This window comes from Amphiura filiformis, chromosome 5 (genome assembly GCF_039555335.1).
Source record: "Amphiura filiformis chromosome 5, Afil_fr2py, whole genome shotgun sequence".
NCBI classification, from domain to species: Eukaryota; Metazoa; Echinodermata; class Ophiuroidea; order Amphilepidida; family Amphiuridae; genus Amphiura; species Amphiura filiformis.
The window spans coordinates 62,139,867-62,166,549 of record NC_092632.1 but is presented as its reverse complement, the minus strand read 5'-3'; the positions used below and the strand labels follow the sequence as shown (position 1 = coordinate 62,166,549).

The 26,683-nt window shown below is 35.0% G+C and overlaps 1 protein-coding gene across 2 annotated transcripts in view; it reads right to left on the bottom strand.

Moving 5' to 3' along the window:
• LOC140153499 (egg peptide speract receptor-like) overlaps positions 1–26,683 on the bottom strand; it is a 103,491-nt gene that overhangs the window by 4,948 nt on the left and 71,860 nt on the right. The window contains exons 2-5 of one of the 2 annotated variants that reach the window (XM_072176263.1): positions 24,417–24,732; positions 18,046–18,084; positions 10,475–10,825; positions 2,948–3,276 (exon numbers count right to left, since the gene is read on the bottom strand). In XM_072176263.1, coding sequence (XP_072032364.1) covers positions 2,975–3,276; positions 10,475–10,825; positions 18,046–18,084; positions 24,417–24,516 — 792 coding nt within the window. In that variant the 5' untranslated portion in view covers positions 24,517–24,732 and the 3' untranslated portion in view covers positions 2,948–2,974. The remainder of the gene's footprint in view (positions 1–2,947; positions 3,277–10,474; positions 10,826–18,045; positions 18,085–24,416; positions 24,733–26,683) is intronic. The other variant, XM_072176264.1, reaches the window with a different exon arrangement.

Genomic DNA, 26,683 nt, shown 5'->3' with positions numbered 1-26,683 from the left:
CAAAAACTCCGATTTTGGAGTTTTTGCGTATACTAAAAGTGATGAAGTTAAGCATGTTTAAACAAATTTTATAACATTAGTTTTGATGCTAAAAACTCCAATATCGGAGGTTTTATGACGGGCTAAAAAACTCCGATTTTGGAGTTTTTATGTATACTAAAAGTAATTCAGATTAAGCATGTTTAAACAATTTTATAACATTAGTTTTGATACGCAAAAACTCCAATATTGGAGTTTTTTGGAGTTTTTGCGTACTAAAAGTAATGAAGTTAAGCATGTTTAAACAATTTTTATAATATTAGTTTTGATACGCAAAAACTCCAATATCGGAGGTTTTAGATGACGGCGCAAAAAACTCCGATTTTGGAGTTTTTATGCACTAAAAGTAATGAAGTTAAGCATGTTTAAACAATTTTTATAATATTAGTTTTGATACGCAAAAACTCCAATATCGGAGGCTTTGCGACGGGCCCAAAAACTCCGATTTTGGAGTCAAGTTTGCGTATACTAAAAGAAATGAAGTTAAGCATGTTTAAACATTTATTATAATATTAGTTTTGATGCTAAAAACTCCAATATCGGAGGTTTTAGTGACGGGCATAAAAACTCCGATTTTGGAGTTTTTATGCATATATCTAAAAGTAATTCAGATTAAGGGCTGGGGTATGAACGTTTGGACAGTATTTATTTTGGGACATTAGAGCACATCAGACATATCGAATTGCATTCTGAATACGAAGAATGCCATTCTGATATCAAATAATTTTGATTTTTGAAATTAGCAATTTAATACACATTTTATGGCAAATCATTAAAATTGATATTTTTAATATTTAACAGTACTTGAAGTAAACTTTATAAATCTGATGATTTATATTTAAAGTGTATGTAGGTGGGATGAAAAGCCGACGATCAATTGAAAATTTTGACCTTTCGTATTGAAGATATGGATTTTTTTTCCCAAAACAGCAAAAACAATTAGGTCTTTTTGGGAAAAAAATTCATATCTTCAATATGAAAGGTCAAAATTTTCAATTGACCGTCGGCTTTTCCTCCCTGCTGCATACACTTTAAGAATATATCATGAGATTTATATAATTTACTTCGAGGACTGTTATATATCAAAAAATAGAAAAATATCAAATTTTTATAATTTGTCCTAAAATTTGTATTATATTGTGATTTTCAAAAATGAAAATTATTTGATATCAGAAAGACATGCTTCAGTATTCAGAATGCAATTCGATAGGTCTGAGGTGCTCTCATGTCCCACAAAAATACTGTCGAAACGCAATAATACGCTCATTTTAGACCCCTTAAGCATGTTTAAACAATTTTTATAACATTAGTTTTGATACGCAAAAACTCCAATATCGGAGGTTTTGCGACGGGCGCAAAAACTCCGATTTGGGGGGTTTGCGTATCCTAAAAGTGATGAAGTTAAGCATGTTTAAACAAATTTTATAACATTAGTTTTGATACGCAAAAACTCCAATATCGGAGGTTTTGCGACGGGCGCAAAACTCCGATTTTGGAGTTTTTGCGTATACGGGAAAGAGTGTAGAGTGAAGGTGTTTAAACAATCATTATAAATTAATTTTGATACGCAAAAACTCCAATATTGGAGTTTTTATGCGTTAAAAGTAATGAAGTTAAGCATGTTTAAACAATTTTTATAATATTAGTTTTGATACGCAAAAACTCCAATATCGGAGGTTTTGACGGCGTAAAAAACTCCGATTTTGGAGTTTTTGCGCCGCTGTGGTGGTTTTTAACTATAATAATAGTCACTGTAGTCGTCATACGCTAAAACCTCCAAAAAGCGGAGTTTCTGCGACGTTATACGCAGAACCTCCGGTTTTGGAGGTTTTGCGCTCGGGCGCAGAACCTCCGGAAATGGAGTAACTACATACATGCAAAATATCAACAAACAATACCAAAGTGGCGAAGCAAACATATCTACACCAGGTATAATGCTCAAATGAAAAGAGCAAGACACATCACGAGAGCAACCAAGAAAAAATAACTAATACGATTTGTAGACAAAATATTATGTGAAACATATTATTGCACTTTTTTTTTAACATAATTGATAACAAATATTTTCATAATAATTAATAATACAATAATATCAAAATATCAACAAACAATAGCAAAGTGTCGAAGCAAACATAATTATCTACACCAGGTATAATGCTCAAATGAAAAGAGCAAGACACGTTGCAAACCCCCATATATCAGTACTTTTTTTTATGTTTTCTCAAAATTCCTCAAATGGATGTAAGGGGTTTTGCAACAAAGCTCTTCAAATAATCCTCCTTTCTAAATGCCCATATACATTTTTCATGAAAATGTTGTTTGTGTTCGTCCATTGATGAGATACTGTAACAAATTTCTGGGACAACTTCAATTGAATGTCACAAATTACAAAATTGCATGCTCCAAATCTGTTCAGAATACTTAGATCATGTATATAACACTCCCTGTGGCATTTATTGCAGAGGATACAATAACATTGGACTACAAATCCATTTGTAATCCGCACCCCCCTGTGGAAGATCTTGGAAATATCTTCCACAGGGGGAGTATGAATTTCAAATGGAACTAGCCCATTAATCAGCTCTATTTGAAACTCATCCTCCCTCTGTGGAAAATTCAAGTTGAATCTTTCTCAGAGGGTGTATGAAATTCAAATGGAACTGCTGCTAATGTGTTCATTCCATTTGAAATTCACACTCCCCTTGTGGAAGATATTTTCAAAATCTTCCACAGGGGTAGTGTGAATTTCAAATGGAATAGCCCATTATTGAACTGTTTTGTTGTATGCTTGATTCCCCGATCAATTCTTGCAGCAATTAGGCTTACTCCACACATCCCTTAAAAATAAGAACAAACCCTTCTGCCAGGAAGCATTAATGTTATACTGAAAACCAGTTTTTCCAAATACCTTGTGAGGCATCATAGTTGCTACATCTCACACCACGTGGACTATCTCTACGATCGCTGTTACTCGGCCAAAACGTAATCTGACACTCGGCAAGTTTGGTCTCATTTCCGATGCAGTAGACATCCGTCGTGTGTCCCGGTACTTCGGTGCCTCTGTAGTAGCCCTCTTGTACGGCAGCCAGTGTGTACTTATAGCCCAGCTGTTGACAGATGACTTTTGCATATTCATAAGCCCAGACAGAGGAGTAGATGTTCCCCCAGGTATTATTCCAAAATATTTCCACGCGGCCTTCGTTTCGTTTGGTCCGGATGCCAAACGTACAGGTAGATCTATTGTGTCAAAAAACAACCAGAATCATGATTTATGATAAGAAAAGAGGTACCACTACAATAGCTTACAATGTACCTCATTTCTTAACATAATGAACCACTTGTCTTGAATCACTGAAATTTCAGTGAAGTAATTGGATTCATTGCCCCTATAATATACATAATTTTGTTACCAGTGTGTAGTTATTTTTGGAAAAAAATGAAAAATTAGTCACAAAATTTATCTGGGGTGTAGAACCACCTTAAAATGCTGACTTTCTTATGTACTCAATTGTTTTTAGCTTATCATTATTTGTCTTTATATCTTAAGTTCACAATTGCCATCTTTAGTCCGACTGGATCAGTTGCCATCACATAAGAACAGAAATTGGCTTTTTAAAAACGTACCTTCACAAATTTGCAAAACTCAAAATTGTGAGACATTGATTTCCTTTTCAGTAGTATGACACACATCATACACTATGGACCACAAGAGCCTCATCCCAATGGCATCCCTAGCAGAAATTCTATACAGCAAGAAGTGTATCAAAAGTGTATCAAAGTGTATTAAAACTGTATCAAACAGCGATTTAATACAGTTTTGATATAAAAAAGGTGTATTGAAAATGTATCAACTGAAAATATAAGGTATCAAAACTGTATCAAATACCACCTAACTGTATCAAAAATGTATCAAAAGTGTATCAAATTTGAACTTAGTTAATTTTGGCCATGCTTGTGGTGTATCAAAAGTGTATCAAATTGAACTTTGCAGTTTTTCAGTGTATGTAAAGTGTATTAAAGTGAACTTTTTGGTGCTAGATGTATATCAAAAGTGTATCAAATTGGACTTAGTCAAATTCTGGCTGCATACAGTGTATCAAAAGTGTATTAAATTGGACTTTGCCTGTTTTTTAGTGTATGTAAAGTGTATCAAATTGAACTTAGTTAATTGTTGGTGTCTAGAGGTATATCAAAAGTGTATCAAATTGGACTTAGTCAAATTCTGGCTGCATACAGTGTATCAAAAGTGTATCAAATTGGACTTAGTCAAATTCTGGCTGCATACAGTGTATCAAAAGTGTATTAAATTGGACTTTGCCTGTTTTTTAGTGTATCAAAAGCGTATTAAATTGGACTTAGTTTATTTTGGGTGGCTAGAGGTATATCAAAAGTGTATCAAATTGGGCTTTCATAAACTGACCTTTTGTAGTGTATCAAAACTGTATCAATAACTGATCACATGTCTAGATAATGACTCATCATTTTCAAATTTGCCCATGTGGCATGTATGCAGTTAACACCAGGATTTGCATTTGGAAATGTACTGTATTTTAGAGCAAATTATGGTGTTTTATTTATCATGATGACGATACAAACATGCTTGTAGACTGCACATTAGGTTACAATGTAGTTGTAATCAGGGACTGTGATTAAAGAGGAAATATCTGACTTTGTTCTGATAAGGTAAGCTTACTATATATTATATATAGGGCCTCAATGTATATATATTAAGCATGGATATAGCACATGCCTGTATAGTAGATGTTATTGGTAGCCTTTTTGTCTCTTTATTGAGGGTAACAACTTCAGTGACAAGCACTGCATTCCAAGCAGGCCTTCTGATGTATATATGTTCCATTTTGGTTGGGTTTTGCTTCTTTTTTGCAAGACTTTCTCACACATTTATCCTATTGCGTTGTAATTTTGAGCGTTGATAGGGAAAGTGCATTGAGCTGCTCCGTGATGGGGAAAGTGCTAGAGGTCAGCATTAGCAGTAGAGGGCAGTGTTGAATTTGAGCTTGATTAGACTAATTTCAAAATTTGACCTTTGACCCCTTCACTTTGGGGTCATTAATGTTTGCAAATATGTTTAGATCATGTACGGATAATTCTTGTTGAATTTGAGCTTGATTGGACCAATTTTGAAATTTGAAAAACTGTATCAAAAGTGTATAAAAAATCAAAAGTGTATCAAAACTGTATCAAAAGTGTATAAAAAACTGTATCAAAAGTGTATCAAAAACTATCAAAAGTGTATCAAAAAAACTATCAAAAGTGTATAAAAAACTGTATCAAAAGTGTATCAAAAAACTATATCAAAGGTGTATCAAATGGCATGTATCAAAAATAGATCGGTCCAGCTGGCCAGCATTAGAATTGGGCGCTGATTTGATACAGTGACATATTTGATACACTTTTGATATAATTATGTATAAAATGTGTATAAAATGAAAGGATAAGAATTTCAATGCTAATTTGATACAGTTTAAATTGGCACGCTGATTTCATACAGTGACATATTTGATACACTTTTGATATAATTATGTATGAAATGTGTATGAAATGAAAGGATCAAAATTTCAACGCTAATTTGATACAGTTTAAATTGGAAAGCTGATTTGATACAGTAACATATTCGATACACTTTTGATATAAAATATGTATGAAATGTGTATGAAATGAAAGGATAAAAATTTGAACGCTAATTTGATACAGTTTAAATTGGAACCCTGATTTGATACAGTAACATATTCGATACACTTTTGATATAAATTATATATGAAATGTGTATGAAATGAAAACATAAAAACTTTATAGGAAATTTGATACATGTTAAATTGGAACCCTCATTTGATACAGTAACATATTCGATACACTTTTGATATAAATGATGTATGAAATGTGTATGAAATGAAAGGATAAAAATTTGAACGCATAATTTGATACAGTTTAAATTGGAACCCTCATTTGATACAGTAACATATTCGATACACTTTTGATATAAATTATGTATGAAATGTGTATGAAATGAAAGGATAAAAATTTGAATGTTAATTTGATAGTTTAAATTGGAACGCTGATTTGATACAGTTACATATTTCATACACTTTTGATATAATTATGTATGAAATATGTATGAAATGAAAGGATAAAAAACGCTTTTGATACAGTTTAAATTGGAACATTTGATACAGTCACATATTCGATACACTTTTGATATAAATTATGTATGAAATGTGTATGAAATGAAAGGATAAAAATTTGAGCATAAATTTGATACAGTTTAAATTGGAACCCTCATTTGATACAGTAACATATTCGATACACTTTTGATATAAATTATGTATGAAATGTGTATGAAATGAAAGGATAAAATTTGAACGCTAATTTGATACAGTTTAAATTGGAACCCTGATTTGATACAGTAACATATTCGATACACTTTTGATATAAATTATGTATGAAATGTGTATGAAATGAAAGGATAAAAATTTCAACGCTAATTTGATACAGTTTAAATTGGAACCCTGATTTGATACAGTTACATATTTCATACACTTTTGATATAATTATGTATGAAATGTGTATGAAATGAAAGGATAAAATTTGAGCTAATTTGATACAGTTTAAATTGGAACGCTGATTTGATACAGTTACATATTTCATACACTTTTGAGATAATTATGTTTGAAATATGTATGAAATGAAAGGATAAAAATTTGAACATAAATTTGATACAGTTTAAATTGGAACCCTCATTTGATACAGTAACATATTCGATACACTTTTGATATAAATTATGTATGAAATGTGTATGAAATGAAAGGATAAAAATTTGAGCATAAATTTGATACAGTTTAAATTGGAACCCTCATTTGATACAGTAACATATTCAATACACTTTTGATATAAATTATGTATGAAATGTGTATGAAATGAAAGGATAAAAATTTCAACGAAAATTTGATACAGTTTAAATTGGAACCCTCATTTGATACAGTAACATATTCGATACACTTTTGATATAAATTATGTATGAAATGTGTATGAAATGAAAGGATAAAAATTTCAATGCTAATTTGATACAGTTTAAATTGGAACCCTCATTTGATACAGTAACATATTCGATACACTTTTGATATAAATGATGTATGAAATGTGTATGAAATGAAAGGATAAAAATTTGAACGCTAATTTGATACAGTTTAAATTGGAACCCTGATTTGATACAGTAACATATTCAATACACTTTTGATATAAATTATGAATGAAATGTGTATGAAATGAAAGGATAAAAATTTCAATGCTAATTTGATACAGTTTAAATTGGAACCCTCATTTGATACAGTAACATATTCGATACACTTTTGATATAAATTATGTATGAAATGTGTATGAAATGAAAGGATAAAAATTTGAACGCTAATTTGATACAGTTTAAATTGGAACCCTGATTTGATACAGTTACTTATTTGATACACTTTTGATATAATTATGTATCAAATATGTATGAAATGAAAGGATACATTTCATTTGATACTTTTTGATACATTATCTTGGCATTTGATACACTTTTGATATGTATAAAATGTGTATGCAATGTTAATTTGATACAGTTTTGATACATAAAAGTGTATGAAATGAGGGTTCAATTCAAAGCCTTTTATTTCATACATTTTTCATACGTATCAATAGTGGTGTATCAAAAGTGTATCAAATTTCAGCCAGGGATAGTCCAATAACCTCAATTACATAATCATAGTGCAAAATTTGACCTCAAGTTGCAGAGTATGAGTTTTTGTACCCAAATCTTCAAAGGTCATTCAATGAATGTACAAATGTATTGGGCTTTAAGAACTGTTCCCCTGATAGATGAGCATGTTGTGGATCATAGTGATATCATTTTAAAATAATTATTGTAGCTGTACATAAACAGAGAAAATTCACCATTTACATGATTTTTTAAAAGCTTAAATTTCAACCATTGTGCCTTCCATGGGTAGTTCTGTGCTTAGAATAGCTCAAACAACTCCTGGGACAGTACAGTAGATGATATTTACCACAACACAAAGACAGGACATGACTTAATAAAATGAAGGAATAAATACTTAAAGTGTTCAGACTACTTCAGAAAAAATATAGGTATTTCCTTTAGTGGTTATGCATGATATGTGTGTTCTTTATTAAGTATTGAAGCAATTAAGGGGGTACAACACCCTAGCCAATTTTTTGCTTATTTTTGCGTTTTTCTCAAAAATTATAGCGTATTGGTGACAAGTAAGATATGTATATTATAGGGCAAGGACTACAACTACTGCACTGAAAATTCAGCAACTCAAGGCAAGTAGTTATTGATTTATTGATCAAATATTGGTTTTCCCTCATTTTTGACTGTAACTCCACAACTGTTGTCTGTGCTGAAATAAAATTTTCAGTGTAGCAGTTGTAGTCCTTGTCCCTATAATATTATACATATCTTACTTGTCACCAATGCTCTATAATTTTTGAGAAAAATGCCAAAATAGGCACAAAATTGTTCAGTTGTGTAGTACCCCCTTAAGTTCTAAAAAAAAATCACAATTTGTGTGATTTTCAATCAGTTTGTGATGCAAAAGCTTAATTTTATCTTCCATATATGTGTTTTTGTGCTTAGAATAGCCCAAACAACTCCTGGGACAGTACGGTAGAAAATATTTACAAAGACAAGACATGAATAAATGACTTAAGCGTTCAGACTACTTCAGAAAACAAGATAGGTATTCCCTTTAGTAGCTGGCTACACATGATATTCATGTTCTTTATGAAAAATGTGCTGTGCTGTCTACTTTGAAGCAATTAATTTCACAAAACTGTTTAAAGTCCTGACTGCTTACACAGATCAAACTAAACATCTCAAAAAAAGTAACTAACCCCCCTTAAAGCCATATTATAACATTTCTGTAAAAATAGATTAATATTTATTTCCATAAAATGTTAGCTTTTACTGTCAAATATATGTCCCCTTTTAATTTTGAGCCGAACGAGTGAGGTAAAGCAAAGAAAACTGGAATTTACTACTAGCGCCAATGCATGTTACTCCCACGGTTGTAATACGGTACGATCCTCTAATGCGTATGTGTGTATGAGTCCCGCACGCCGTGTACATATTGTGTTATGTGTTGTGAACATGGCATACGTGTTCGACTAATATTTCCATCGTAATAATAAAACGACGGTTCCAGCGTTTTATTCAAAATCTCGGATTTTGACAAAACTACAGCACCTAAAGTCTTGATTTTTGCAAAGTATCTTTGTTTACTAAAGTACATTACAATCTTGTAAAAATCAGAATTTAAAATTTTTTTGAGGGCGTTCTCCCCAGCAAATTTTATAATATGGCTTTAAATAATGGCTATTATTAAAAAATTGGCGATTGTATTACAAATCTGTAAAACTCGTTGGAAGCAAAATTTATTTCTGTGCATTTTGACACCTCACTTGTAGCAATTGTCTAAATATTGACGTCACATCGTACATTTAAATTAATGTAACCCAAGATTTGAAAGTTGCAGTAAATTCTATTGATTTGTATTCAGTATAATGGAAGGAAATCTGTGTAATGATATCTGAGTGTTTTTGTATTGTTGTAAGTGCAACTTTCAAATCTGGACATCACTACATTAAATTGAACGGTGATTTATTGTTTTCTGGGCTATCGTAGGTGTCAAAATGCGCAGAAATAAATTCTGCTTCCAACACATTTGATAGATTTGTAATACAAAAGTCCGTTTTTTAATAATGTCCATTATTTAAGGATGCTTATATGGAGCACTGATATAACATGAATACGGCCACAAAAAAAAGTTTTACGGGGACAACAGACCCAGATTTTATGTTAGCACATCTATGACACTAACAAAGTTGCCAAAATCTTGAATTTTGATGATTTTTACGATCTTCCGGATGAGCAAATCACTGAATAGGCCTTCAAAATGGCTCAAACTGGGAAAAGATGGCTTGTGCCATCCCACTCGCCTTAAAGCCTTAATGTACGATTTCTGTCAAATTTTAATTGTTATTCTTTATTCAAAATGTTGAAATAATATTACTAATAACTGCCGGGAAGGGCTGCTGTCCATTTTAAGTTGAAATAACAAGCAAAAGTGAAAGAAACCTCACTGGTTATTTTGGCCATTTAACATGCAGTTCTATGGGAGGACATATTATCATAATTTAAAATTATGATAATATGTCTAACTTTGCACGATAATATGTCTAACTTTGCACTGTTGACCTACAAAGACAACAAATTTGGCCGATTCCATTTAGGTGCAAGTTGGGACATGTGTAAACATTACAAATATGCAAAACAATCAAGTTTTAAAAAAATTAACCAATTTCATATTATATAAAATCGTACATTATGGCTTTAAAGATTGTCTTTTGTACTTCTTACCTTGGTCTGGCTGAAGCGGTGAACACGTCACATACACACTATCAGATCTATGATACCTATAGGGACACTCATAATCTCCCAACGGTCCGTGTTGACAATCTCGTAATTTTGATTCCGTACCATTGCACATGATGACACTGTCTAAAACCCACGGTATATCCTTATGTCCTGGTCGAATTGTACCCCCTCGTCTGTTAGCTTTTGGATAGCCAAGTTCCCTGCATACCACGTCTTGATGCGTCCAGCCCCAGTTTGCGGATAAGGGGCATACCCCTCCCCATTTGCCGTTGTGGAAGATTTTGAGATAGCCAGCGTAAGGCACTGTGTCCCAGATTAATCCGACTGTAAACTCTGTGGTAGATGAAGGAGCTCAAAGTCAGTGTCATGGTAAAATTCTAAAACTTTAAATAACTTACGGAATGAGAAATGTCTGTCACAATTCACAGCTGTCCTGCAAAAGACACTTGTATACCTGATGGATACGGGAGTTTTTAGGTAAGAGGTTGGAATGCAATCAGTGAGTCAAAGTCTGCGACCACTGCACCACCATACTCCATACATATACCCAGTATATTTGAACGCTTGATGCAAGATGTATGCTTCGTGATTTTTGTCCAAACAGTTGTGAATTCTGAAAAAACATACTACATAGCTTTTAACAATAAAACAGTTCATCAGCAATAATAACACTGCTGCAGGTAAATATGAGAGCAAAATGTGCAAATTAAATTAAAGCAGCATAGAAACTTAATATAACAAACCCTTAATCCACTCTTAGCACATTCTGACAAGCCTAATACCTTAAACTATTACTTAACAATATTTTACATATTGCTATATGTTCCAGGTTCATTTTAAGTTGATGTACAAGGAGAATATTTTTATGACTACACCGAAACAAGCTAAAATACTTCAAAAGTGAAAAAAAACACACCAAAAACCGATGTTTCAAAGTTAGTAAAAAAACCCTCTTTTTTCATCAACCTTTAATGATATGAGTAGAGGAGTACAAAACTGGTTCCGGCCGGGAGCTGGCCTCATCTGAAGATATGAAGTAAATGATAATGGACAATTTAGTTTGGTATTACAGAAGCGCTACAAGGCTCTAAATTATAACAATATTTGTGTTTATTCCTAAAACAGGACCAAATTAAATGAAATTTTGGTTTACATCTGATCAAATTATCCTGCTTCTAGTTACAGTTTTTTATGCGCAACCTATTTTCATACATCTTGCAAGTAATTTTTATTCATCAGATGTTTTGATAATAAATAACCATGTCACACTCTTTCCACACCAACCATGTCAGTACGTCACCATCAATGTGCTATACATAGATGGGGTACACACTATTCTGTCTGCGCAAATATATTTTCTTAAAATTGTTATATATGAGCCCTACTGAACTCTGATAGAAAGAATTATTTGATATTTGTTTGTTACAGAGGACCATTCAGAAGCGTAGTATGGGTCATTTGATTGGGGGCACTGAGCTTGAGTGAAGGGGTATCGATCGTTTTTTGGTTATTTGCAATGGGATTTGTCAAAATTGTCACTTCAATTGAGTTGCCTCTGGGATGCCATTGGGACCACTTCACATACATGTACAATGTATAAAAGAAATAAAGGGAAATATATTATCCTTTACACCCAAATAATGTGTCTGAGGCAGTAAAAATGTAAATAGCGGGTGGGCGCAGATGAACCCATTATATTAACATTTTCTGTAATTTTTACTGCTGAGGACACATTATTTGGGTGTAGTAATGCTGCACCCTTTATTTCTATTCTATTACCACAAAATAGTGTGATTTAAAGAGAAAATATCGCTTTTTGCCCAAATATTTGAAGTTTTTTTATCTCAAGTTGGAGCAAGTATGCGTAGCCAGGGTGTAAGTGACAGCGAGTATTATGGAAATATTGCATGCGTAACCAAGCGTAATGCTTTGCGTAGAATGTATATCAGCGCTAATATACTGCACTGCGTGGTGCTGTGCGGTATTATGCGAGAAGAACATAAAGTTTGTTGCCCTGGCCACTTTATTATTAATTAAAGGTCTTTCATGTGATGCATTTCAACAAATCACAGTGCGCGATTTTGAATGATGGGTCGTGGAGGTAATAGAATTTGTTATAAAGGGAACGTAATGGAAGCACACAATTGGTCAGATCTGCAGACAATTCGCTGTGTCTGCAACCCATTCTCAGGCAACATGAAATGTTATTATTCTTTACTTGGCGTTATATTTTAACCCCATGAGAACTACATGCCGATTGGCCAAAAAGAAGTTTTCATTATCAATTAGACCAATCAGCAACATTGTTAGAATAATTTCACCAAACAAAAAAATTGGGATGAATTATTTGCAAAGCTCCATTCTGATTGGTAATTAAAGTGAAGATATCAAGTAATTGACCAATCAGTGGCAATGTTAGATCGGCAGGTAGTGGTCAGGAGGTTAATTAGTGTCAATATACATGTAGTCACCTTATAATTTAGTGCTCCCACAAAATGAGACGTAAAGTCGCAAGTTGGTATTTTTGAGACCCCTGGCTGCTGAACATGCACCTGTACATGCCAGTACGTCTTTTGTGAATGGGCTATTCTGTATATGCCAGTACTATGTCCTTTGTGAATGGGGCACATCATGCCCGCACAATGGGGCATTCACAAAGGACATACTGCTGGCTAGTGTGCATCAAATACAGAACAGCAACTCAGCAGCCAGAGATCTCGCAACTACCAATTTGATAGAGACTCGACGCACAATTTGTACAGGAGCAGGTAAATTTACTCTACAACATATCTCAGATCATCTGCATTACAAAATACCCCCAGTCCTGTAAGGCAGCAAATTTCTACACTGCCTTTCTAAACTCTTCAGTAATATTTTGCCAATATAAGGGGGCTGGCATTTTCTTCGGAAGGGGGGGTCACAAATATGTCAGTGACCAGAGTCAATTTTTTATGACCCCCCCTATCGCGGGCAAAATTTTTTTACGACCCCCCTATCGCGGGTCGAAAAAATTTATGACCCCCCTTCCAACTACACAGACTCAAGAAAAATTATTCATTGCGGACCTAAAAATGGCGGAGCGCGTCAAAACTTAAAAGTGAAAAAATTGTGTGGGGCCCGTTAAAACTTTTATTGTAAGTGTAAAGAAGGCGCGCGTAGCGTGTAAAAATTTTGCATAGATTGTATGCACATTTCGATTGCAAAGTTAAAGAATGCGTGCGCAGCGCGCGAAAATTTGGAGTCACCAGCCCTTAATAATTCTATAACCCCCCCCCTATTTTGGGTGTTAACAAAATTATAACCCCCCCTATTTTTGGTCTGAAAATTCTATGACCCCCCCCAGTATTTTTGGGACCCCCCTCCGAAGAAAATGCCAGCCCCTAAACATGATAAAGTTCAAGATATGTATAAAATTTGGTTGACTGAATGACAAGTCATGCTGTAGCATGTTTACCTTTCAATGACTGAAGAATTTAATGGGCAGTAATTAGAGAATAAAGGTATTGTTTTTAGCAGCTGTCGTGCATCTATCGTCTCACGTTACACAGGTAATATTGTTATTTAAAGTAAAACAACGAGGCGAAGCGAGTTGTTTCGCCAAAAATAATGATGTCGCCCGTTATATGAACGATAGATGCAACGACAGCTGCTAAAAACAATACCTTTATTCTCATTCTAAACACTTCAATTCAAATAAAATTATTATACAAATTTTAATCAAATTAAATCTACATTTTGCAAGGAATTACCTAGGGCTTAAAATCGATCAGTCCCGTTGTTGCTGTGCGCCTCCGATTGGTCCAAATAGCGAGTATGCGTGTCGCGTTGGCCTTTACAGCGCTGACCCGTGTGATATCGTGTCATATCACACGGGTAAAGCTGGGTAAGAACCAATAAGATTGCAGGAACGTTCTCAAGTGTTTAAGAATACATCATAAAATACAGTACTCCTGCCTAAAATATCTGAACGATGCGCTATACAGTATATACTGTACAAGAAGTGTCAAGTTTGTTCAAATTCAAGTCTGGGGGGGACCAACTTTGGAAGTGACAGGGATATGCGGACAGCAGTTTGAAACTAGGGGTCTTTTGGTGAGAGCCTAGACACCAAAAAAGGGGGTCTTTTGGTGAGACGGCCCAAAAAAGGGGTCTTTCTGTGAGACTGGGGAAAATATTACCAAAAGAAGGGGTTCTTTCCGTGAGACTGGTCAAAATTTGGGTCAAAATATAAAAGTTCACATAAAATTTTCAAAAAGTCATCAGAAATTGAAAATTTTTGAAAAATTTGAAGAAAAATAATGAAAAATGGGGTCATTCGGTGAGAGATTATCAAAAATTGATCCAAAGTTTTTTTTAAAAAAGGGAGTCTTTTTGGTGACAGGAAAACAAAAAAGGGGTCACTGGGTGAGAGGGAGTTCAGTAAAACAAAAAGGGGGTAATTGGGTGAGATGGATTTGAAAAATGGGGGTCAATGTGGTCACACATCCCCATCACCTATTTTCAATTTTTAGTTAGTGCCCACCCCCCAGGTTCAAGTATCATGCTAAAGCAAATGCAATTAATATGAATGATGCAGAGACCATTAATACAGTATCATTTTGTATCTCATTTAAGGTAGGCCTATACCATGCCACGCATCGTTCAGATTTCTTAGATGGGGAGTATATTTAAACTTTTGATAAGTAGTTCAAGTTAAGATGGGTTGAACTAACTACAAAGTTGAGCTCTTCCAGATGATACTTGTGATTCTAAAAGCGTAGAAAGTTTCAACAGGTTTGTTATTTGAAACATTTTAATCAGGATTAGTTCTTACTTCTTAACCAAGAGTTTTTCCATGTATAATTAAACTAAACTGTGCAATATGGAATGGGAAAAATGGATTTAAACACTTTTTTTTATTTTATTGTTGACTCCTTGCATATGGTGGCTCTGAAAAGAGCTGTTTTTAATTTACACATGCTAACAAGATTAAGGTAAGGTGCTTCTCTTTAATATCTCTACATTAAGTGCAGTTCTATTCAGAGCCCACTATATGCAATCCTATTTAAACACTCTTTTACCTGTTGCAAATTTCTATCTGTCTAATTATTCTTTATGTGACAAAATTTGACTACAATTTTGTCAAAAGCGGTCACCTTTACTTTTTTATGTAATAACATTTGACAAAAAGCTTATCAAATGTGAATAATTGTGATTAAAGCTATCAAGTGAATAGTTAGAAAGTAATCTGGAAAAGCCAACTTGATCAACTCTACAGTGATTTAAAAGATTAAATAAGTGTACCCAAATCTGGTATGGTGCAGTGCTGCTACTTGTGCAATATGTGCAGAAAGGAAATTGTCAAACCGATAAAATTGTTTTACGCAAGGCCCAGGTAGACAACAGATCTATAATAAGTGGTTACTGATCATAGACTAGCCTCTACGGGTTTAAGAACTACATAGACTACTATTACATGTAAGTGTATAATTGTATATTGTCCCTCAGCTGAATGAAATCAACATAAGGAGTTGGTCATTATAATGCTATATACAAGCATAATAAAGGTAAGCTTGTTCTACTAAACCATTCTCATAGAAAATTGTCATCCCATAATGTGATCAGAGCATGGGAAAATGTGGATCAATGAAGTCAAGATTTTATGATTGATATTAGCTGGTACTTTTGTGCCAAACGGTTTATCAGATACATTTTGTGTTTTTGTTACTCTATCCTCAAATTATTTTCTCCTAAGAAAGGCAGCAAAACAATAGAAATAGTGGGCACACCTCAGGGGGAGAGCACCCCCAGGGGCGTATCGGGGATACCGAGCCAGGGGGAGGGAAACATTTTTTAATCGTCCCGCTGACCCGCTACCAAAATGACTATACTGGAACAAATGTGCACGAAGCGTCCGATAATTTGTAATCTTACTCTAAAATGGGTCAAAATCAGGACAATTCTGGCCTAAAACCAGGGCAAAGGAAGATGAACATTACATTTTATAACTTTTGGTCATTTTTGTCCCAGTATCTCGAGCCAGAAGGGACAACTTAACCCCCCCCCCCTCACCCAGGTCCAACCCAGTTTGGTATGCCTCTGAGCACCCCCCGGGAGCACCCCATCTAAGGAGGAGTTTAAGTCAAAATATAAGGGGTACAATTTCCCATACCATTCTTGCTTTGTTTTCCTGGAACCTTTCCCCCAAATCCTATCCAGAATAGTGATATGTATTTCAAGTTCATGACCAATCCAATCTTATGTTCATCTTCTAGTTCAACTCAGGAGTGAAAGACACTGGTGATTATTTTATTCTACAACATTCATACATTTAAACAATGGGTTACCTTGTCAGGAGAAATATTATGGGAAAGACAAAGTAATAGTGAGTTATATAAATATAGACACATACACTGTCAAATGCTGGGTATTTTTACCCAACATTGGGGCAAACTGTGAACGATTTTACGCTTTGTAGACGTACAGTTGTGCTGTCCATAGTTGGCCAACATTTAGGTAAATTTTACCCATGATTCTAACAGTGTAGGCAGAAGCTTATATGTACACCTGTGGAATGTGCTATTCCAGTTGAACTCCATACACCCTCTATGGAAGACATGACCTTAATCTCCCACATAGGGAGTGTGAATTTCAAATGGGGTTTACCTGAATGGGTGACTCCATTTGAAATATACACCCCTTGTGTGGGAGATTAAGGTCATGTCTTCCATAGGGGGCGTATGGATTTCAACTGGAATAACCCGATTGAGACAAAAACATCACCTTAATTTGAATAAGATATAATATATTTGATTGTTATTATTTTATCTTGAAAAGCAACTAAATCAAATCAAATAATAAATGCATTACTTTTGCAAAAAAAAAAATCATAATGATAATTGGCAAATGATATTGTTTTAACTAAATGAGCATATGTACATGTGTTCTTGACTTTCATTTAAAATTCAAATTTATGATAATAGTATAACGATCTTAACATAATTTGTTTTTCTTGATTGGGACTTATTGGACTGATACTTCATCTTTGTGCAGCAAGCATTAAATTAGGCCTAACAAGAATAATTTGCATATAATTTGATTTCTAAGTTTCACTAATAAAGCTATTTTAGCCATTAAAAGAATGTCATTTTTAGTTTTAAAAAATGTGATTAACAACTGATAAATTTGTTTTTTCTGAAAACCCTCATCAAAAAGTTCCCTTTAAAAAGAGCAATCACCCAAGAGTGCCAAATCTAAAGTTACATCCTAAAGCTTTTCAATTTGCTTACAAAATAAATTGCCACATACCGATGTGTACTTCAAATAACACCTTACTTCTTTTGCTGACATCCGCTGATAAATTGAGAAAATTGTTGCTTCAGAATTGAATTTTATTCAAATTATGGCTCGGAAAAAACAAGGGGTAGAGGTGGTAGGTGATGCTATAGATGTTAATAAAAAGAATCTACAGTTATTGACGGAAGATTGGGACAATTTTATTAGACATAGGAAAAGTATTATATGTACATAAAAGGCCAAAGAAAGACAGGCTTGTGAAACGAAGAAGACTTAACCTTTTCGTAGAATGTCATATTTATCCCTCCAAAATGAAGCTTGTAGGTGTATTTTTTTTGCGGAAACATTGATAAAATTGTTAATTTGGGGGTTATCAAGAACATAACAATAGAATTAATCACAAAACAAATCAATGTAATTACTTGGCAAACAAACAAACAAACATAACGATCCTTTGCACATGGAACTGAAAAGCTTAAAAAAACTGTTTCAAGTCAACACTTTTATCAAAACTAAAGTGAAAAAAAAAAGTTTTGCAACCAAAAATTGAAAGAGAATTTACAATGCTAATGACTAACCTACCACCTTCCCTAATAACAAACAGCATCATTTGATGTTGTCACTATGCTGTCACAATGTCATAAGTTGTATGTAACATAAGTTGTGACAATGTTAAATGATGTTGTATGTTACCAGGGTTAGTGTTTACCATGGTGAAAGAAGTTTTAAATTACCACAGTGTGTGGTTTTATCGGGGGGGGGGGGCACTCATGTATAAAAGTTGTAAGCATCCATGTGAAAGAAAACATGTATTTAGGGTGATTTTGAAAAGCAAAACGAGTGTCCGCGCGAATCTGCAATTAGGGTATCAAAATACTCATTTTACTAGAAGAAGGTGTATATTTTTTAATGATGATCATTGCTTAGGGTAGTTTTTAAAAATTACCCAATTAACAGCCATGTGGTGGCATATCTGTCAGGTTTGGGGGAACAAAAAGTGGTTTGCAAGAGACTTTACAAACCAGATTTGTAACAAATTTGGAGCCGACTTCAACAGTCACTTTAACTTTAAGCTTACCGATATTACTGTCACTGAATGACATGCAGGGTCAGATCAGGGTCGATCAGGGTCGAGACAAGGTCTCCCTTGCCACTGGTCACCATGTAATCCGGTGCAATCTGTCCATGGTCGAGCCCCCGGCGACTGACCTGGGACACCCACCCTGGAGCAGCTGCTCCTGGGTGAGGAGGGGGAGCTGGACCCCCTGTCAGAATTAAGAACGAGATCTGACTTAAGAGCTCCTTCAGAACGGGCAGGAGTCCAAGGAGTTCATCCAGTACATCTACTAATCCCATCGTGGTAGATTTGCCAGATCAGGGTGAGATCAAGAGATCTCCCCTGCCACCGATCATCATGTAACCCGGTGCAATCTGTACATGGTCGAGCCCCGGCGACTAACCGGGACACCCACCCTGGAGCAGCTGCTCCTGGGTGAGGAGGGGGGAGCTGGACCCCCTTTCAGAATTAAGACCAAGATCTGACTTAAGGGGGCACACAGGATCACTCAAAGTCAGAAATTCTAGACATTGTTTTGTATTGTATCTTTAAAAGTAATGATGATAAGCACATAAAAGTATACATTTTCAGAAAGGAAATAACACAAGAAATCCAACTAGCACGGCAGACTTCTGCAAAATTGAGCAGTTTTTGAGAAAAGCGCCAAAATTGATTTTCCATGCCAATTTTTTTAGGTCCGCCATAACAACTTACCTAAATATCAAAATTGATGAAAATCGCATATTTGTGTTCTAAAGACACAGATCTAGAAAGTGTTTTCTTACATTTTTTAATTTTCCCTTCGTTTTAAAAATATGGGTCAAAAAGGATCAAAATTTGACTTTTTTTCAATTTTGACCAAAATTTGGGATATTTTAAGCTATATTTTCAAAACGAAGAAAAAATTCAAAAATTTGAGGAAACACTTTCTAGATTTGTGTCTTTAGAACACAAATATCTTATTTTCTCATCAATTTTGATATTTAGGTAAGTTGTTATGAACCAAAAAAATTGGCATGGAAAATCTATTTTGACGCTTTTCTCAGAAATGCTAATTTTTGCAGAAATCTGCCGTGCTAGTTGGATTCCTTGCATCATTTCCTTTCTGAAAATGTATACTTTTATGGCATTATCTTCATTACTTTTAAAGATACAATACAAAACAATGTCTAAAATTTCCCACTTTGAGTGATCCTGTGTGCCACCTTAAGAGCTTCTTTAGAACGGGCAGGAGTCCAAGGAGTTCATCCAACACATCTACCTTGTGGTAGACTTGCCAACCCGCACCCGACCAGCGTGGCAAGTATTGGTCTAAAACCTCCCAAATTATGACAGTACAACGAAAGCCAAGGCCCTCAGTCCCCGGCAGCTCCGGACAGTCAAAAGTAGGCAACGGTTTGACCGGTGAAGGAGTAGAGGGCGCTAAGAATCTCTGGAAGAAAAAATAAAAGTTGCCAGCAGAAATTAAATATCTGCACCTACAACACAAGAACTTTAGTAGGAGAAGACAAACTTATTGATCTTGAGAACGAACTCTAACATATCAATTGGGACATAGTTGGATTAAGTGAAATTAAGAGAAGAGGCGAAGAACTAGTGGAACTACGAAGTGGGTCAATGTTCTATTATAAAGGCAGGGATAATGACAGCAACAGTGGAGTGGGCTTCTTGGTGAACAAGAACATCAAGGACAAAATCATCAGCTACAGGAATTCAGGGGATAAAATAGCCCAGATTATCATCCAACTTACAGAAAGATACAGACTTCAGATAATTCAGGTGTATGCACCAACAACCAACCATGATGAGGAAGAAGTGATTGAGTTATATGAGGAAGTATACAAACTCATTGAAGAGGAAAACACACACTTTAAAATTGTTATAGGAGACTTTAACGCTCAAGTTGGGAAAAAAGATGATGAAAAAGAAACATCAGTTGGAAACTTTGGATACAAGAAGAGAAATGAACGAGGGGATCTTTTAGTGGATTTAGCAGAAGCAAATAAACTAAAATAGGAAATACTTTCTTCAAAAAAAAAAAGCCGCAAGTGGACCTGGAAAAGCCCAAATGGTCTTCACAAGAATGAAATCGACTATATTCTGTGTGACAGACAACAAACTTTGCTAGATATCTCAGTACTCAACAAATTTTCGACAGGAAGCGATCACAGATTGGTTAGATGTATAGCAACCTTCAATATCCGTAAAAAAGGAGGAAACTCATTACCAAGAAAAAAGGTAATTGATTTAAACAAATTACAGGAGGAGAAATACATCTTCGAAGTGGAACTGAAAAACAGATTTGAAGGATTGGAAGTAGAAGAAAGTGTTGAAAACATGTACGAAGACATTAGTGATGCAGTAGCTACAAAGGCACATGAGGTGGCTGGTTCCAAAAGAAAAGGAATACAGACAAGCTTAGTCAAGAAACCAAAGATCTACTAAGCAGAAGGAGGGACATGGCAGCACAAGAAAAACACAATACACCAGAATATAGAGAACTATGCAAATCAGCAAGAAAGAAGATGAAAACTGACATTCGCAATTTCAATACAGAGCACGTCAGAAGAGAAATAGAAAATAACAGGAGTGTAAAAAAGGCCAAAAGAAGCTTAGTCATAGGGAAAAATCAAATCATTCAAATGAAGGAAGAAGATGGTACCATCATCAATGACAGAGATAGAATAATCAAAAGAGCAGAAGAATTTTACCAAGACTTATATGACAGCAAAACCCCAGTACCTGATGTAAATCTGGTCCCAGAACATGAAGAGGAAAATATCCTTGATGTGGGAGCAGATGAGGTGGAAGCAGCTTTGAAGTCAATGAATAATGGAAAATCTCCAGGGCCAGATGATATTGTGGCAGAAATGCTAAAGTGTGGAGGAGACACAGTCATCCCAGCATTGGCAAAACTCTTTACGAAATGTCTAAGAACCAACACCATACCATCAAGTTGGAAGAGCGCTAATGTTATTATCCTGCACAAAAAAGGCGATACAAAAGATCTTAAAAACTACCGGCCAACTAGCCTTCTCTCGCACACATATAAACTCTTTACCAAAGTGATCACAAACAGATTGACCACTCAACTGGACGAAAATCATTATCAACCTGCAGAACAAGCTGGATTCAGGAGCAATTTCTCTACAATTGACCACTTACAGGCAGTGAATCAACTTGTTGAAAAATCTAGGGAATACCAGCTGCCCTTATGCCTTGCTTTTGTGGATTATGAAAAAGCTTTTGATTCGGTGGAAACAAATGCAGTCATCCAAGCACTCAAAAACCAAGGCATAAACAAAATCTACATAAAGACCATACAGGAAATATATACCAATGCCACAGCTACATTAACACTTCATAAGGACAGTGAACCAATTTTCATCAGAAGGGGAGTTCGTCAGGGAGATACCATGTCACCCAAGCTGTTTGTAGCAACCCTAGAAGAAATCTTCAAAAGATTGAACTGGGCTGATAAAGGCATCAATGTAAATGGAAAGAAATTAAACCATCTAAGGTTTGCAGATGACATTGTAATCATATCTGGAGATGCAGCCGAGTTGGAAGAAATGTTAACTGATTTGAGCAATGAGAGTAGGAAAGTGGGGCTAAAAATGAACATGTCAAAAACAAAGGTCATGTTCAACATGTATGCAGATAATATGGAAATCAAAATTGGAAATGAAACACTGGAACATGTATCCAAATACACTTACCTAGGACAAGAGATTTGGCCAGATGGGAATCAGCCGCAGGAAATAAAGAGAAAAACGCAAGCAGGATGGGCAGCTTTCAGCAGACACAAAGATATACTAACAGACAAACACATGCCAAATTGTCTGAAAAGGAAACTTTTCAATCAATGCATCTTACCTGCCATAACATATGGAAGTGAAACTTGGACATTAAACAAAGATATGGAAAGGAAACTTCAGACTACACAGCGAAGAAAGAAAAGGATGATGCTGGGGTATACAAGGAGAGACCGGAAAAAGAACAGCTGGATTAGGGAACAAACAAGAGTAAAGGATGTGTTAACAACAGTAAAAAGAATTAAATGGAGGTGGGCTGGACATCTGAGTAGGATAACAGATGAAAGATGGAGTCAGCTCACAACAGAGTGGCAACCGTTGTATGGAGTAAGGAAAAGAGGAAGACCTCGAGCTAGATGGAGAGACAGCTGGTCAGCTACCTGGGAACAACAGCCTGGACAGGAATTGCAGGAGACAGGAGAAATTGGCAGAATTTGGGAGAGGCTTTTACCCAGCAGTGGGATGACATGGGCTGATGATGATGATGATGATGAATGACATGCATACCAACGCATACAACATACAATGACTATCCTTGTTTAGGGGCACATTTCAAACCAAATCCTCACTTAGGGTGTGTTTACAATGTCTTTTCTTGTTTAGAGGTAAATTTCAAACCAATTCCTCACTTTTTATTTGAGTAAAATCCTTGTTTAGGGTTAGTTTGACAAATTGTCGACATCCTAGCTTAGGGTCATATTTGAAAGTCAATTCACGCAGATGCATACAACTTTTATACATGAGTCCCCCCCCCCCCCCGGGTTTTATTCAAGCTTCCTTTTCTGACGGGATACAAAGTAAACATTTGTAATATCTACCATTTTTCCATCATGCAACTCATGGGGGATGGGGGTATTAAATAGTTATGACTTTCACTATTTCAAAACAGGAACACATTTTAATTATTTCATAGGCTGATATGGATACTTGTGCCTTTGAGGGTGAAATACTATCATTTATGCATAAAGAAAACCCTGAAACTGAAGTTACAGTTTCAGATGAAATGGTACTCAAGTAGCAAGCCAAAAGCAATTTGATTCTTGATTTCCGATGTAGATGTATAATTGTTAGAGTATTCGATCTATCTTACACTTGCACTGTCATGAAAGCACTTTTGACAAATCAGGACAAAAACATTGCTTAAACCAACGTGCAAATGAAGGATTGATCTCTGGCTAGTAATACACAGGGTAACACAAATTACAATGCAACAAGCTTTCTTTATCCAAAGAGTATTAGATTCAATATGGTATCATTCGGTTTCAGTTCAAGACACTCACTCATGACTGGACACTAGAAGTAGTAGGTGTTACATCAACAAACCTAGTTACAAGCTCAGTTTTAAGTCCTATGCATTTCTTCACAATGACATTATCAATGCATTGGGCTGTTCCGTTTGCAATCTATACCCCCTATGGAAGACATGACCATAATCTCCCATACAGGGAGTGATGATTTCAAACGGAGTCATCCATTCAGGTAACCCCATTTAAAATTCGCACTCCTTGTGTAGAAGATTACTGTTATGTCTTCCATAGGGGGTGTATGGATTTCAACTGGCAAAACCGCATAGCCCATTAAGTACAATGTAAGCACCAAAAACATGAGTGCTGTTGAACCACGGTACTTGAAAAAAGTACAAATTACAATTTTAGTAACTCAAAGTTACAGGGAGTGTTTTCGAATAACCCTATAGTTAGATTTAATTGTACGATACAATATTACTTAACATAATTTTTTTGTCTTACTAAGTGACAACAACAAAATTCTATCATACCTTCTTGGGCAACAACATTGTCAACTGTTGTCAAACAAAATGACAATACGGCCCAACAGAGAGAAACCAGTGTGAGGTCCATGATGCCGCATTCATGCATAAGCTATACAACTACTTCTACGCCTTGTTAAATCTACACTCAATGGACCCGGGTAACTCCTCCTTCTCAGCCTGGATCGCCTGGCTGCGTTACACCTAGTAGATGGCCTCGTCTCTGTTGACTTGATTTCTATCCGTGGCGGGATGATGACTCGCGTGCATGATATGGCTGTTACGTCTCGACAAACCACTTAGGAGGATCGGCAGGTGTAACATCCTGTAACATTGGAAATAAAAGAAAATATTCACCTCACTTAAGTTGGTTGAATCAAAAAACTTCCTGCTATATATCATTCAAGGAAACCTTTTCAAAGTATCTTGAACTTTCTATCTTTTACATTAAAGCCATAATGCGTGATTTGCTCTACAGCGACACCCTCAATTTCTCAAAACATACAATTTATAATATAGCATCTGTCAAAGGCATTAATTTTGCCCGTCCCAGGAGCAAACTGGCCGTCTAAAATGACGGCCAGACGGGTGGCTAGCTAAGACCCTGTCACTATTCATCGTACGTCTTATAATATACGTTCCAGCTGCGTTATGTTCCATGCAATAATACATGTAATACAATCGGCGAGCTAATACATGCATTGTAGGCGCTGGAATGAAATAGCAATTTTCTTTGTTTGACCTCATTTGTTTGGCTCGAAATTAAAAGGGGACAATATAATCAGTGAAAACTAACATTTAAATAGGAATCTATTCTTTATGCAAATCACACATTATTACTTTAATAACATGAAACTTTATTGATGGATGTGTAAAGTTCTGCTTACATGATTGAATTGAAGCCTTTAAGGGTAGACGAGGTATTGTTGGTCGAAGCAACCAAAAAAAATCGATTTTCATTCTCTAGATCAATAAATTATTGACAAATAACACCTTGATGTTTTGCAAAAGTTCATTCTACAAATTATATAATTAAATAACTTGCTTAATTTATTGTCGTTAATGAGTTATGTACATTTTACAAAAGTGTTGTTGTTTCAGCCCTCTTTACAACATAACTCAAGAACCACAGGACCTACAATATTATTTCTGTGATATTTGAATTCATCTACACGCTCGCAAGGAAATGAGCAATGCAATTTTTGCCAAAGCTCATTACCATTCGCAAGATGTTGTGAACTACCAAATCGCAACACTTTAAAATAGTGTATTACCTTAAAAGCTAAGATTTCACTGAACTATAATGCTCCATCACACTTAGTTCTTCAAGTGCCACTTTGGCATGATCAAATATTTGAACTGTGAATGTCATGAAAACATTGTCTGATGTCAACCTTCAAGTGTATGATATGTGATGCAATATACAAAATCAGTCGGAAGTCGGAAATATTAAATTTTCAGTTTCTTATGGGATAGTAAAAGCATTTATGACGCTGCATTTTGCAGAAAACCTCATTGAAATTGAACATTCAGTTCCAAAGATATGATCAATTAAAGAGTGTCCAAAACAATAGAAAATAAAAGGAAATATTTCATTTGTTTAGCTATATCTCAAAATCAATATTCCCGAGTTCCGACTGATTTTACTTGATCGCATCACATATATCGTGCCGATATCATACTGAACGCAGGAAGATTCTGTAACTCAATGCTAGCTATAGGTTTCCACATGCAAATGTCAACAAGTGGGTGATATATTCACAAAAAATACCTAAAAATGAGTTTTGTATAAAATTTAACAAAATTAATATGATTATATTGTAAGTATGGAGTGTCATCCAAGGCCTCAAAGTAATGCAATGCAGTTACTGTACTCCACAAATTATGGAACTGTTAAGTCAAGCTAGTTTACAAGCTTTTTGTTCTTGAGTGAGAATATAAAATGCATGAGAAAGAGATATGGTAATTTATTTTAGTGTTGCTCAAAACAATAAAATACAAGTAAAGTTGAATACTATTATGTGCTGGATCTGGATCTGGATATGATTAAGTTGGCAGTGTCAACAATCATACAATCACCGTATCTCAAAATAAATATTTGTGACAAATGTCTTCTTTTTGAGCTTCATTACATAACATTATTAAAACCATGGCAGATTGTGTATAGAGCAATGTGATGTAATTGTAAAATAAAGTAGGAAAATAGAATATATAAAAAAGTAAAAGCAGCCTCAAAAGACACAAGATTAAAGACCTAACAATCTTATCACCTAACA